Source organism: Zootermopsis nevadensis, unplaced genomic scaffold (genome assembly GCF_977971745.1).
Source record: "Zootermopsis nevadensis isolate Lab colony 2312 unplaced genomic scaffold, Znev_1.0 Znev_ptg000016l, whole genome shotgun sequence".
NCBI lineage: Eukaryota > Metazoa > Arthropoda > Insecta > Blattodea > Termopsidae > Zootermopsis > Zootermopsis nevadensis.
The window spans coordinates 12,062,493-12,076,330 of record NW_028259148.1 but is presented as its reverse complement, the minus strand read 5'-3'; the positions used below and the strand labels follow the sequence as shown (position 1 = coordinate 12,076,330).

The 13,838-nt window shown below is 35.9% G+C and overlaps 1 protein-coding gene across 6 annotated transcripts in view; it reads right to left on the bottom strand.

The window, feature by feature from the left end:
• Positions 1 to 84: 84 nt before the first annotated feature.
• lap (phosphatidylinositol-binding clathrin assembly protein lap) overlaps positions 85 to 13,838 on the bottom strand; it is a 92,384-nt gene continuing 78,630 nt past the window's right edge. For 5 of the 6 annotated variants that reach the window (XM_022075420.2, XM_022075421.2, XM_087349670.1 and 2 more), the window contains 5 exons: positions 11,223 to 11,364; positions 10,132 to 10,234; positions 9,931 to 9,987; positions 6,346 to 6,582; positions 85 to 3,168 (listed from right to left, as the gene is read on the bottom strand). In XM_022075420.2, coding sequence (XP_021931112.1) covers positions 6,370 to 6,582; positions 9,931 to 9,987; positions 10,132 to 10,234; positions 11,223 to 11,364 — 515 coding nt within the window. In that variant the 3' untranslated portion in view covers positions 85 to 3,168; positions 6,346 to 6,369. The remainder of the gene's footprint in view (positions 3,169 to 6,345; positions 6,583 to 9,930; positions 9,988 to 10,131; positions 10,235 to 11,222; positions 11,365 to 13,838) is intronic. The other variant, XM_022075423.2, reaches the window with a different exon arrangement.

Sequence of the window (13,838 nt, the reverse complement as noted above, 5' to 3'; positions counted from 1 at the left end):
CTAATAAAAAAAAAGCTGAGCTATCCCAATTTCAGGACTGCAGGATTGTCTTTTGGGCAAGTGTAATTCATGTGCTTTCAAAGCTTTCTCTCTTCTACTCTGCATGTGTTGCAGATATATATAGATACATTTATTCACCGTTTTCTCAAATATTAACAAATGAAAATAAAATAAAATGATGCTTACTGACACAGTTCAGATTTGTGTGGGGAAAAATGGCAATAAATACATGACAATGGAAACACTCGACATCTCCACAAAGAATCCTTCTGACATTCATTTGGTGCCAGAACAGTGCAGGTAATGTAACCTCATACATGACAAGTGTTAAGCAGTGTCTATATCAACTGAAGATGATGTGCTGGCTCCAATATTGCACTTCATCTTGTTTCAGGCGTGTTCTTTTTTTTGATGGCAGAAAAATTTCTTTCTACAGACTCAAATATTATACCAATTAACATTCCCTATGTAAACCAAATCTTCCACAACCAAAGTATCTGAAAATGGATTATCAAAACAATTTATGTTGCCCCTTATATTTTAAAAGATGCACATGTGCAATTTAAATCATCGGAGAATCATTACCACCAGTTTTGAACACAACTGAAACAATGTTAAACCTGATATTCACTATGGGTCTGGATACCTTCCTACGCTTCCCTTTAAACACTGCAATATCATGAATTTTGAAACCAACAGAAATATAAATTCATTACTACAGGTATTGAGGCTAGTAGACCTGCACCTGAAAGAAAGGTACATAAATCATTTAAGGACGTACCATTACTCTTGTCCAAACCCACAGCAATTTCTCTTTCCATAAATGAGAAACATGATGGCAAAACTAGTATGTGTACATACAAAACATATATTCTACAGTCAATAAAGTAAGCCCACAAGATGAAAGTTAACTAGCAACTTGGTTCTGACAATGTGCACATTTGTTAGTTCAATTATTTTGCGACACGGTGACAATTCATAAATATGATACTCGAGAACTGCGTCTACTAAACAAAAATAACATTTTAAATTACATACGGCTTCAAACAAATTTGAAATATGGTACAAATACTCTTGAGGTTATAGTGTAACTATACAACATTGACGTAATTTTAACGATTTAGAATAACTTAGGAGTCACAGCAAATCAAGTAATGTCTTCTTCTAATGTCCACACTGGAATGTCAACAACCAGAGAACAGGAAAACTACAACAGAATAATCTGAACTTTCACTATTAACACAGTAAATCACCAGATGATATTAGCAACGTTAAACCTGCTTGTAGTTATCACCAAATACTTTTTCTTCACATCTTGTCCAAGGGCTATCCGTTGGTCATTACATATTTTAACATGAAGTGCAGGAACATTATGATACAGTGCAAGCAGTTACCGTCTTAATCTATAATACAACACTCTCGCCAGAGCTAAAATGGGACATTTCACTATAGCATAGAATTTGTAACATTTACACCATAATAGTAATATTGTCTTGTTACAATTAACATTTAACATTTTACTTTTTATACATACCACTTTCTCAATTTGTTCAACATATATATATATATAGATCATATTTATAATACAATTTCTGCCTGCGACAGATTGATAAATGCATCACTCTGACAGCCCTACTATACATTACAGTCCATATCAGGCATTGCGGAAGGCACAGGCACGAAGTAAGTTCGCCTATTATCTTCCACTCATAGCAGCCTAACATAAAACACTGGCGTAATATGCGAAAACCAGTTATTCAATAGATGATAATGCAAATTATGCAACTTTAAGAGCTGCTGTTTATTTTTTGATGAGTAAAACTCTTTCATACAATAGATATAAATGAAGAATAATAGGCATTCACTTGTAAGGAAAAGAAAAATTATATGGTTATTGCTTTGAAGAATAACATTCATCCATGTAATTTACACAAGCAAAAGCTTTTAACCAACTCATTATTCACGAATTAAAACAAGAACAAACTTAGATTTTGCAAACAAATCAAACTTAATGACATTACTGATGTGTGTGCAATGAGTATCAGTTGATATCTTCTCTTGGAACAGTAGTATCCTTCTGAAGTTATAAGATATACATATCTCTTTCCTATACATGACGGCTCTTGCCATAGCGAATATATTTGATGGTGATATTGCAATCAAAATCCTTGCGCATTGTATTACATGACTACGCAGACTGCACTGTGCCAGGCATATGAGTAACTAGCCAAGAGCAGTGAAATAACATCACGTACTACCACAAAATAAGAGAATATCACCAATGCGTGGCTACTGCAGTTGAAGGCTGATGGAGAAACATCAATTGTACAAAACATGCATATTTTACTTATTTAAATAATTTCTGTCACCCTGGCTACTGATGATGTCTGAAACAACATTTTGCCATCACCTATCAAATACAGCTGACTGCTGACCCTGTTCTGTCATGTTTCAAATGACAGCTTAGAAAAAGAGAGCAACAAAATATGTCTCATGAGGACACAGTTTATTTTGTGCAACAATAACTTTGTGTCATTCAAACATAAAAGATCCCTCTTATAAATTTGCAAACAGTCATGCCAAAAAAGACCCTGTAATATAAAACATTAATGACTGCAGTATTAAGGGAATGAAGTCAACACTGTAACTAGATAGAAAACTATATTTCCTCATGAGTCACTAAAGAATAACAAGAAAATAACATAATATAAACTTAAATTCAATGGTGAATTACATATTCTATAGCAGAACATGGCTGGATAACCTGACAGATGAACTTTGCTGAATGATTTCTATAGAATATTTATTGCTGGAAAAAAAAGAAGTTTCCTCACTTAACTGAACATTCTGACTCAAAAGACTGAACACAAAAATATGGCGTACCCTCCGGATCGTGCTCAATTGAGACCTTTCCTCATTAACCTGCCAACAACACATTCATAAGCACTATAGCCATGAGACAAAAATATTATATGCCACAGCCTTGGATTCCTTCTTTCAAGGTGAACAATGTATGTTACAGGAAAGGGCAAACTGTCTTATTTATAGAAACAAACTGCTAGTCACTTTCCACTCTTTGACTACTTTGCAGAATATCTTAATTTCATTATGTAACCACTGGAGGCTTTTTTTTAGTATTTACAGATGGCCTCAATTCCATTTAAAGTCCTGAAAAGAAAAAAGAGAGACATTAATATTTTTTAATTAACATTCAATAAATAAGTCTGAGTCACGGGCACAGTAAATGGTCAATGAACTACTGCATAATGACCTCTCTGAAATGGTCTTAGCCATGGTTGCCAGGACATGCAGTGTGATACTTAAAAGGCCACAGACATTAAAGTGATCAGAAGGGTAAAACTATAGCAAAATGTTTTTTGAGAAACTGTAATCTATGAGGAAGAGTGTCACCTCTGAAGATGGGTATAATTAAAAAAAAGAGAGGTCACTTTATTCTGCAGGGTTTGAGGTTTTCATGGCGGTGAGTCTGAAGATGGCTGTCCTCCGAGTTGTTGCGCCATGTAGTCTGGTAGAAGTTTGCCGACGTTTCAGAGGCCCTTGCTGCCTCGATCATCAGGGCAATGATGATGAAGGCAGCAAGGACCTCTGGAACGTCGATAAACTTCTACCAGACTACACGGTGCAACAATCCAGAAGACAGCCATCTTCCACTTCCATATAACACATTTTATAGACTGAAGCAACAATTCAGAGAATCTTCCTTGATATTTATATTCCAGAATATTATCAGAGTTGAAATGAGAAGTTGACAAGCTTATTCCCTTTGCCACAATAAGACTGGGGCCATCCAGCTACAGCCTTTTAAAGATTTATCACAAGTGTCTGGCATGCAATGAAAGACAAAACATCTCAATTTTATATTTTTATATGGCAAGTTAAACATCTCACAAATTTTATTGAGACAAAATGTTTATCTCACCACTGAGTATTTTAGTACAAATGAGTGGTGATCCTATATTATAACAGATTTTTGCACATGAATGGAACCAATGCTTTATACGTCCGAACTCTGATCAATCCTTCTCGTACATATATGTGTGCAGCAGAATACAAACGAGTTGCAGATTTTGTAATGCTATAAATGTGAAGGTATTTTTTATGCTGTCAACATAATTGTATCTATAACTGCTTGGTAAAAATTAGTTACATCATCACAGGCTTATCTGTTATTTTCTTCTGGGTTACCAGCATGTAGGTACAGAAAGTCTTAACATAACAAACCTTTGTGGAATGATAAATTATATTCATAATTATTAAATTATGCCATTAATTAAAGGCAATAAAAACAAATTAATGAAGTGAGATTTGTTTTTACAAAGGTCAAAACATTTTTGTCACACAAGTGACATAACACATGTTTATGATATTCACTAGCATAAAGATAATTGTACTTTCCACTTTTACAATGTGAACTAGAATAATCTATCTAAAATTTACATGATTATGTAAGTCATCCTTTAAAGGCTAATTATGTATTTTTTTGTTTATCAGCAATGTATTAGGGCATATATGCAGACCTGCTTGCCATGTGTTGCAGCAGAATGATAAACTGTTTCACCCAAAAGTTAAAATCTGACTGGCAGTACCCCAGTACAGGGGTTTGTATTCACACCCATAAATCAAAAATTAAATTCCCATAAACTTTAATGTAAACAATTTTGAACTGGTTCTTGAGTCCCAGAAAAAAGCCACTATTTTTCCCATGTAAATAAAATAAAAATAAGAACAGTACTACTTTTTATGATGGTTTTTACCTATTTAACCCTCTAAAGCACTACTGAAGTGTTAAATGTTTTAAATAAACAGCACTTTCTGTAATTATAATACAAATATAAAAGCTTACATGAGCAAAGCATAAACAAAAAGAAATTAATTGGTTCTCTGTTGTAGTGAAAATTGTAAACTGAGAAATAGGTGTACATGGTACTTTGGTAGGTGATGAACAATATTTTCATTACAGTTAAATTAAATTATATTGGCATTTATTATTCCAAGATCTTACTAAATTTATAACTGCTTGGCAACAACTGTTATATCACAGGTTTGGAATTATACTGTTTATTCGTTCCAAACCATTCTGTTGTGAATGCATGCTTTCATATACTGAATGTGATGCTGACTCAAGACCAGAAAGTACTGTAATTTCCTGCACTGAAGGCTACATTAGATATTAGCAGCAGGAAGAGATCAGCTGTGGGCTAAAAGTTTAGTTACAAGCTATTAAAAATAAAGCTTAAGAGATTTAGATGGTGAATGAAAGTTCTGTTGGCATGTGCTGCTGACACTGGTTGATTATAATGCAGAGATTAAGAATGCGGGTAGTAAAAGAGATTTTGATTGGGAAAACATATCAAATTATAGGGGATTATTCATGTTACAGGGTGCAGCATGCAAGGTAATGTAAATCACACCTCAAAATTCTGCAGATATTAGAGGACTTCAATACAAAATTTGATTAAAACTGTAGAAGTCTGGCCATTTCAGTCTAAAGATGCATTTCTTTTTGTGTATTTAAGGCCATATATTGCCTGTCCTCAGATTATTTTTATACAAATTCTCCAATTTCTTCAATGAACAATATCCAGTACAAATGCAGGGTAATGAACAGACCTGCATGTACCATATATGTTTTATTAGGACTGAAAACAAACATAATTCTGAATTGACTTCTTACTCATTCTCAAACACTGAATTATAATGCTCACAATACATGCGGATGACATACCTTAACTTACTGAAAACTGAAGCAGACTGTACAATTATATTCATAGGTGGCTGTTACAAGAGTCAAGTACAACTTCAGCTTTTCAGGATAGGCCATGCAAATTGGTGAGAATATCATATGTTTAGGCAAACAGTATAGTTGCCATCTTCAGGTGTTTTGTAACAGTTGGGCATTTCTGAAAGGCTTATATAGGGCAGGCAGTAGGTGGCGAGTTGAATTTGACAGTGCCGACTGGTTGAACCGATAAGTGGGCCGCTATCCAATTGGAGATGAGCATGTGGTTGAAGAAAAGAACTGAAGCTCTACCTATCAGCACTGTCAAATTCAACTCAAAACCTACAGACTGCCCTAAATAAGGATTTTAAAAAATACCTAACCATTACATACCCTGAAGATGACAACTGCAATGTTTACTGAAACACTGAATAATTCTCAACATTCAATGCAGCTCATCCCCAAAAGCCAAAGTTATACAGTGAACTCCAGCTGCAGAAACCTTTGGACAAAAGTGAAGTACTTGCAGGTGTTATCTGTTATGGAACCAGTGTTAAAGCTTAGCTGAAATCTATAATACTGACAAACCAAACTATGCAGCCTACCTAGATCCCTCCCTGAGATGAGGTTCACAGTGCTCCAAATGGATCCAATGGGAGTGTTTGAGCCCCTTGCTGTGGTTGAGTTGGAGGTTGTGAGGCTAGGGGTTGCTGCCCCACCAAACCAGGTGTGCTCCCTACTCTGGGGCTTCCCATCATTCCGCCACCACCACCTATTATCCCTGCCCCACCCATCATGGGTGCTGTCCCCACTGGCCGCATGCCCTGCATACCTTGTATTCCCTGTACAGGTTATGAAAGAACCAACCTAAGTAAACCAAACAGACTCCTAACAACAAAGACCAGATTTCTTGAAATATTGCCAAGCAAATAAAGCTATGCCTTTAAAATTCTAACCAGTATGGAAAACTTAACACTACCTTATCTTTATCTTGCAACATTTTATATCACGGTATTACATTTATGACCACTAGCTATGCTTTGTAATGTACCTGCCAAAATGGTATTTTCTTATTAATTAGCTACTGTGAATTCTAATTACACTTTATTATTAACAAAGCAACAGTGAAATTCAATAGAAAGTAATTAATCATGACAAGAAACACTGGTCTTTATTTTCATAGCCTATTATCACACATCCGAACAGCAAACTGAAATATGAAAATACAATGCAGTCCGATCATTACCATATTTACCTGAATATGTGACAATTTACACTTCTCAAAACTTAAATTTATGGAAAAACAAAGAATCAAATTTGTTCTTGACCTAAGTTATTTTTATATTAAAATATCTTTTACTCCCTTCTTCTTTATGAGTTTACTGGGAGATAGTGTAATTTTGGAATAAAATGTAAAGAATTACAATTTCCACAGATTGCATTACTGATAATAACATCCCTAATTTACAACACTACTCACTGACATAATCAATATTTCACATTCAGCCCATTACCAGAAAACAATTAAAAATGGCATTATATTTTAGTTTGCTCACAAATATAACATCCCTTAATTTTCAGACACAGCAAAACCTCCTCCAACACAGATTCCATTATACACACAAAAATAAATGTGAACAATGTGCCGAATGTGAGAATTGCACAAACACACTGTAGCAGCACACAAAAAATACCACTGCTATTTAAAAATACCAACTTTGTTTTATTCTATGTAAAAGTGTAAATATTAACCACAATTAACATAACATGATTCCTCCCTCCCATACCTTTCACCCCCTCTGTCTTACAAAGTACATGTAAACCATGGTCTCAGTCACACAAACGATGTTACCATGTTAATTTGTCATATTGTTTTCCCATATTTTTTTCTTTTTATGTAATTACCCTTGACAGCATTATAGAATCAACATTTAAAATCAAAATGGATAATAAAGAAAAGAAAAGACACAAGGTTGTGACACTAGATGAGAATATAAAGAATCTAGGTAAGTTTCGTGGTGGTATGAGCAAACCATCAACTAACCTAACATTCTGTTTATATTTTATTTTAAATTATAACTTTCTATTTTTTAATGGTTCACATTCAGATGATACTTTTACTATATTACACAGTTTGTTCATAAACAAAAAGTGTATTTATGACTTGTTTTGTTTATTTACTTTGACTTCCACAGCCCCGTCCCATACCCGATTAATACCACGCAATATTAACTTGTCCAACATAGACTCAGTGAATGCGCTGCTTTTGAGGATCATTTTCATCATGTTGAATGAGATTTCACGGTATTGAATTAAGAAAAGAAGAAGAAGAAAAAACCCATCACTTTATATTCAGGTAAATACAGCAAGTATTAAAACTGAAACACACACAGTTTTACTTGTTGCATTTTTTATTTATACGAGGGGTGTATACAAATGATTTAGACCAACCTGAATTATGTGATCCTTGATGGTGGTGGCTCCCAGGTTACACTTATTCTCCCTGGAGGTTGACGCACCGTTGCCATCTCTCTGCCAATTTCCATATTGCCTCATGAAACCATTGTTTGGGGGTGGCTCGTACCCACTCCCTGACAGCATCATGTAAGGGGTCACTATCGGGGAATCAGTGACCACGCAGGGGATTCTTCATCTCACGGAAGAGGGCATAGTCACTTGGTGCCAGGTCGGGGGAATAGGGCGGGTGTGGGAGCACAGTAAACCCCAGTGACTGCAAGTGAAACTGTGTTCAATTGGGTGACAGGCTTCGCATGTGACAACGAAACAGTGAAAAAGGGATTCAGCAGTGGTCATCCCAGAACATCAATAACTCCGCAAATGATTCAAAGAGTGTCGGAACTGATCCCCTGCGTGGTCACCGATTCCCCGATAGTGACTCTTTATATGATGCTGTCAGGGAGTGGGTACGAGACACCCCGAAAACAATAGTTTCGTGAGGCAATACGGAAATTACCAGAGAGATGGTAACGGTGCATCGACCTCCAGGGAGAATATGTGGAACGGGCGGAGGTGTAATCTGGGAGCCACCATCATCAAGGATCACATAATTCAGGTTAGTCTAAATCATTTGTATATGCAAGAAATACCACTGTGCACATCCAAACTTATCATAGAACCCATACTTAATGTGACATTAATATCTAAATACAAACTTCATTCAACTGTAGGAGGGTGCATGTGAAATGAACTAATAAAAAATAATATGATTTAAAAATGTGCATTTCCAATGAGAATGGACAAAATACATACAACAGAGATAAAAAGTAAGACATTCAAACAACGTTAAACACATAAGACACTTCAAAATATGTAACAATTTATATACAGAAAATAACCATTCCCTGTTGTATGTACAGTGGGTCCTTGATATTCATCAACTTTCTCATCCAACATTCACCACTTTCCACCATTACCTTCATATCTGTCAATGGTTCTCACATCGGGCATCATGACGCCAGTCATCTCACCATGTAAGTCATGTTCTATCATTCAAGAGTCAGTCAACTAGGAACTCTCCTAGGTTTTTAAATTCTCTGCCAATACCAGTCAGGACAGTTGGTAGCCTAGCCACTATTCATACTTCGTATCTCCCAAATAAAAGCACGGAATGTTACTGCTACACCAACCAGCTCACAGTCCAGATCAGTAGGGATCCCATAACATTATTCTTCACATGATGCTGACATTACTGAATACGCATGGATTAATATAACAGATGAACAGAATATCTTAGAAAGAGTCTGTTTAAACTACCTAGATCCTGTAGTGGGCTTGTGTTGATGCAGTGACAAACTTTAGGGTTTCATAAAACCATTGTGAGAGTCAGTGTGTGTAACAAAGTACGTAAGCAAGGCGTTTTTATATGAGTATTGTAGTTTCAATTTTCTGACACTGTGTTCACATACTCTTATTTCTTATCACCTGGAAGTATTATAGTATATTTCTATCAATCATGTCCGTGTATTTTTATTCTCATAAACTACTCGCATGCAACAAGTTATTAAAATCTTTTAATTATTTAAACAAATTCAGACTTAGGCTATAGATAATTCTGACAACTGTATAATACTTATAGAAATGTATTCTATTACAAAATAAATGTGCATTAAAATGAAAAGTGGTAATGTGACATGCAGATTATAAGGCAGTGTGAAGGCTAGGATACTCACCAACGGCTGCAATGGTGGGAACTGTACAGGGACATTCATGGTGGACATTCCTTGGCCCTGAAAATAGTACAGCACATTGCCACCTTCATGCTCAGGCCAGTGCAAAAACAGCAAAGTAATAGTAAAAAACTAACAAACACAACCAACTAAGAGAAGCATCAGGGTATTCCAACGACAACGTCGGAGCAGCAGGGGACTCACCATGGGCCTGTAACCTGCACCTGTCGTGGCAGCCATTGGTTGTGGAGTCCAACCAGCAGTACCAGGTTTCACCACATTCTTTGGTGAATTCCACTGGACACCTCTATAGAGAGTAAAACAGAATATACTAATGTTCTTAGATTATTTAATTATGCTTTATCAGCTACTGGGATACTGGATACTGGGAACGACCCGTTCTTCAAGTGCCTGAGCACTGCGGGTCCGAACTTTTTGTTAGTTTTGATCTGTAGACATTTGGTAGGTCTCCTTGGACAAGGGATCGGCCCATCGCAAGGCCTCTACCTGTACACAGGACAGCACAACACAGAAAAACATCAATGGCTTGAGTGGGATTCAAACCCACGGTCCCAGCGACCAAGCGGCACAAGGCCCACGCCTCAGACCGTGCAGCCACTGCGGACCCCTTAACAGCTACAGGGGGTTATAAACAGGTGCAGGCAAAGCACAGCCTGCAATAAAGTTTAGATATTATTAACCCTTTAAAGCCCAGTGGTAACTATGTCCCATCTGCTCTAACAATTAATAGTTCTTAATTTGTATTTATGGATCTTGTATGATTCTCAGTGCAAACAGGGGTTATTTAATGAAACAGCACTGATAAGCTGATCTTCGTTATAATTGAATGTAAAAATAACTGGAATTACCAGTGTAGAATTTCATTTAAATTATATACATCATTACAAAGGATAATAATTTGCACATTTTACTGTTTTAAGTTTCCTCTGATGTGTGTACATAGGTTTGATCACACAGAAGCCTCAAGCCTCCCTTCCTTACCTACAGAGCTATGAGCAAAACGGATTGAAGCAGCTTTGCTGGTAGAGGGATTAAGCCTTTAGTCATTACTTAATGACTATAACAGTATAGAAAGCTTTACGAATCCTGCGTAATGTTTTATAGTTACAAATTTAACAATATAAATAAGTAGGTTGCAAGATAAGATGTAGGTCTTAAAGCCTAACCTATTTTAATGCCAATTCACCTTCAAAGAGTGCAACCTGCCATCATGAAAGAGGCCCTGGTGAATGGCTGACATTAGAAGTTTATATACAATGTGTAAATGTACTAACTTCACTGTTGCCTGACCACCTTTGTTGATGGAGAGATTCTGCGCAAGGGAAGCAAGACTGCTGTCAAGATCACCGGTTAACACCTTCCCACTTGTTGGATCACCAGTCTGTGCAACTCCTGCAGTCCCTGTGCCTACAGGTGCTGAAATAACATAACATTAAATTACATTACATTTACAGACAAGAGCAACTGCAACACTCTGCATGTTCCTATACACAAATAAGCATAATAATTTTTTACCATTGTCTTGAAATTTTTTAGCCACTACAAGCACCTGACGTCACTTTAACACCAGTAACTAAATCAGGTTTTACCATAAAGCATACAACAACGATGTAACACATAAAGCAAATTCACAGATTTAAATTTTACTCGAAACAATTTAACCTAATATCTATAAGCTACGCTCAAAATAATCCCTGAAAATGTTTACATTAAGAAAAGCTACAGAAGTATTTACTATGAGGAATATAGCATGTGTCGTGTGTGTATATATAAAGAGAAAGAAAGAAAGAAGCAACAGAAGTATACGTGACTTCTATTTTTAATTTGTTCTTTCTGTTATATAACACACTAATAAAACAATGTTATTAGGTAACTTATACTTAAACTGCCAGTGCTTGTAATATTTATCATAAAAATATTCATTGCATTTCCTTGTCATGAAGTAAAATTGCCAAACTGTTTATATGTTGTCGTAACTGTTACAATTAATTACACGATGAATTTCATTCATTCATTCATCAAAAGTTAAGAGATCAGCTAACTATCTTCGAGTAAGCCATCTGAGAGATTTTTCAAAGATACACTGCAATAATTCTTACTGTATGTGGTCTGGATTAAGACCTCAACAAAATCTGTTCATCATATTTGTGTTTCTTAACTGCCTGTATGAGACCTCACATGCTCTAGTCATGCAATCAAGTAGTGCTTAAAAGTAACACAAGAACATACAAAATAATACATCATATATCATACAAATGCAAAAATTACAAATGGTCAGCTGTGAACAGGAGAGCACTTATCACAGCAAAGGCTAGGGAACATGTGGATGATAACATCAGATATTTCTTGAGAACTATACACATTCTTAATGGAAATATAATGGACTACTCAGGGAAGAGTAGCAAAACTAGTGGCAGTCGACGATTCTTTGTACACGGCTATACTCACTGGAACTAACTTTTAATTTACCTTATCCATACTTCTATGCCACTTGATTTCATTTCCCAATCTATTCTCGTTGTCATGGCCTTTTCTTTACTGTCATTACATCTTTTCTCCTCTATCTGCATGAACACACGCCTTCTCTTCCTTACATACTCCCAATTTTCTTAAATAATGATCTTCACTATTTATAATGCCACTTTGTTTCTACCTAGAACCTGATCCTGAAGTTTACTTATTTAAGGACACCTTTATAACTGCTCCGACTGCATAGTATCAAATGGCAAGATCATGAATGATGGGTTGGATGGATGTGGAATGAAGCAGCATTGATCTCATTTAAACCAAGTCACAAGTAGCCTGAATTATCAGAGTTGGCCTCCAGATCTGGATTTTATGTCATAACAAGAGCCCGCTGAAGAACCCTATTAATCACTACAGACATCACATCAGTTTATTAAAAGTCTCTTACAACAGGAAAACAGAAAAGCCCTGTTGTAAGCACACTACACTACAATGGCCTACCAGACTTCCCTCTATTTGTAGGATTTGAGGTTTTCGCAGTGGTTAAGTCCAAAGATGGTAGTCTTCTAGGTTGTAGCGCAGTGTAGTCTGTTAGAAGTTTAACAACGTTTCAGAGGTCCTTGCTGCCTCCATCATCAGGGCAATGATGGACGCAGCAAGGACCTCTGAAATGTTGGTACACTTCTACCACACTACATGGTGCTACAACCCAGAAGACAGTGACTTTCCCTCTATTTGTCTACAAGTAGTCCACCACACCTTTGACGGTTTATTGGTCTTAACTTCAAAGAGTGCAATTATAAATTAATTTGCCACCGGACTGTAAGGTCCTGGTCTCATCCTGGCAGATATGCCTCTTAATATTTTCTAGTTTTTTCTTCATGTAATAAATAATTGCCACATTTTAAATAAACATTTACTTTACATATCTATTAACAATTCTATCTTCCTACTTAATTGTCTCCAGTTCCCTCACAGGCTCATTTATTCACTGAGAGAGTTTCCAATATGAACAAAATATCTGATATTATCATCTGTCAGTGTTTCGACAGCAAGTGCTTTCTCTTCTCAGCAATTCAATTTGAAGAAGAAATATACACACGTCTTAATGTTACACACAAATTTCTAATGTTTACAAATAAGTCACAATGTTCATAAAAATTTTCTTGATTTTATAGAACATAAACGGGCAGTATAATTTATCTACTGTACGTAATGGGTGAATTTATTTGTAACATACAAGTATGAACTGTCCTTGCATACATGTATTGCACTATTATGACTTTTTCCACATCCTACTGTCATTTGACTAACTTATGGATCCAAGGAATGAAAAAAGATGTACCATGTAAGACGTAATACAAATATTTGAAATATTATTATCCAGTCAAAATTATGACTACAAAATTTAACAGCCTAGCTTC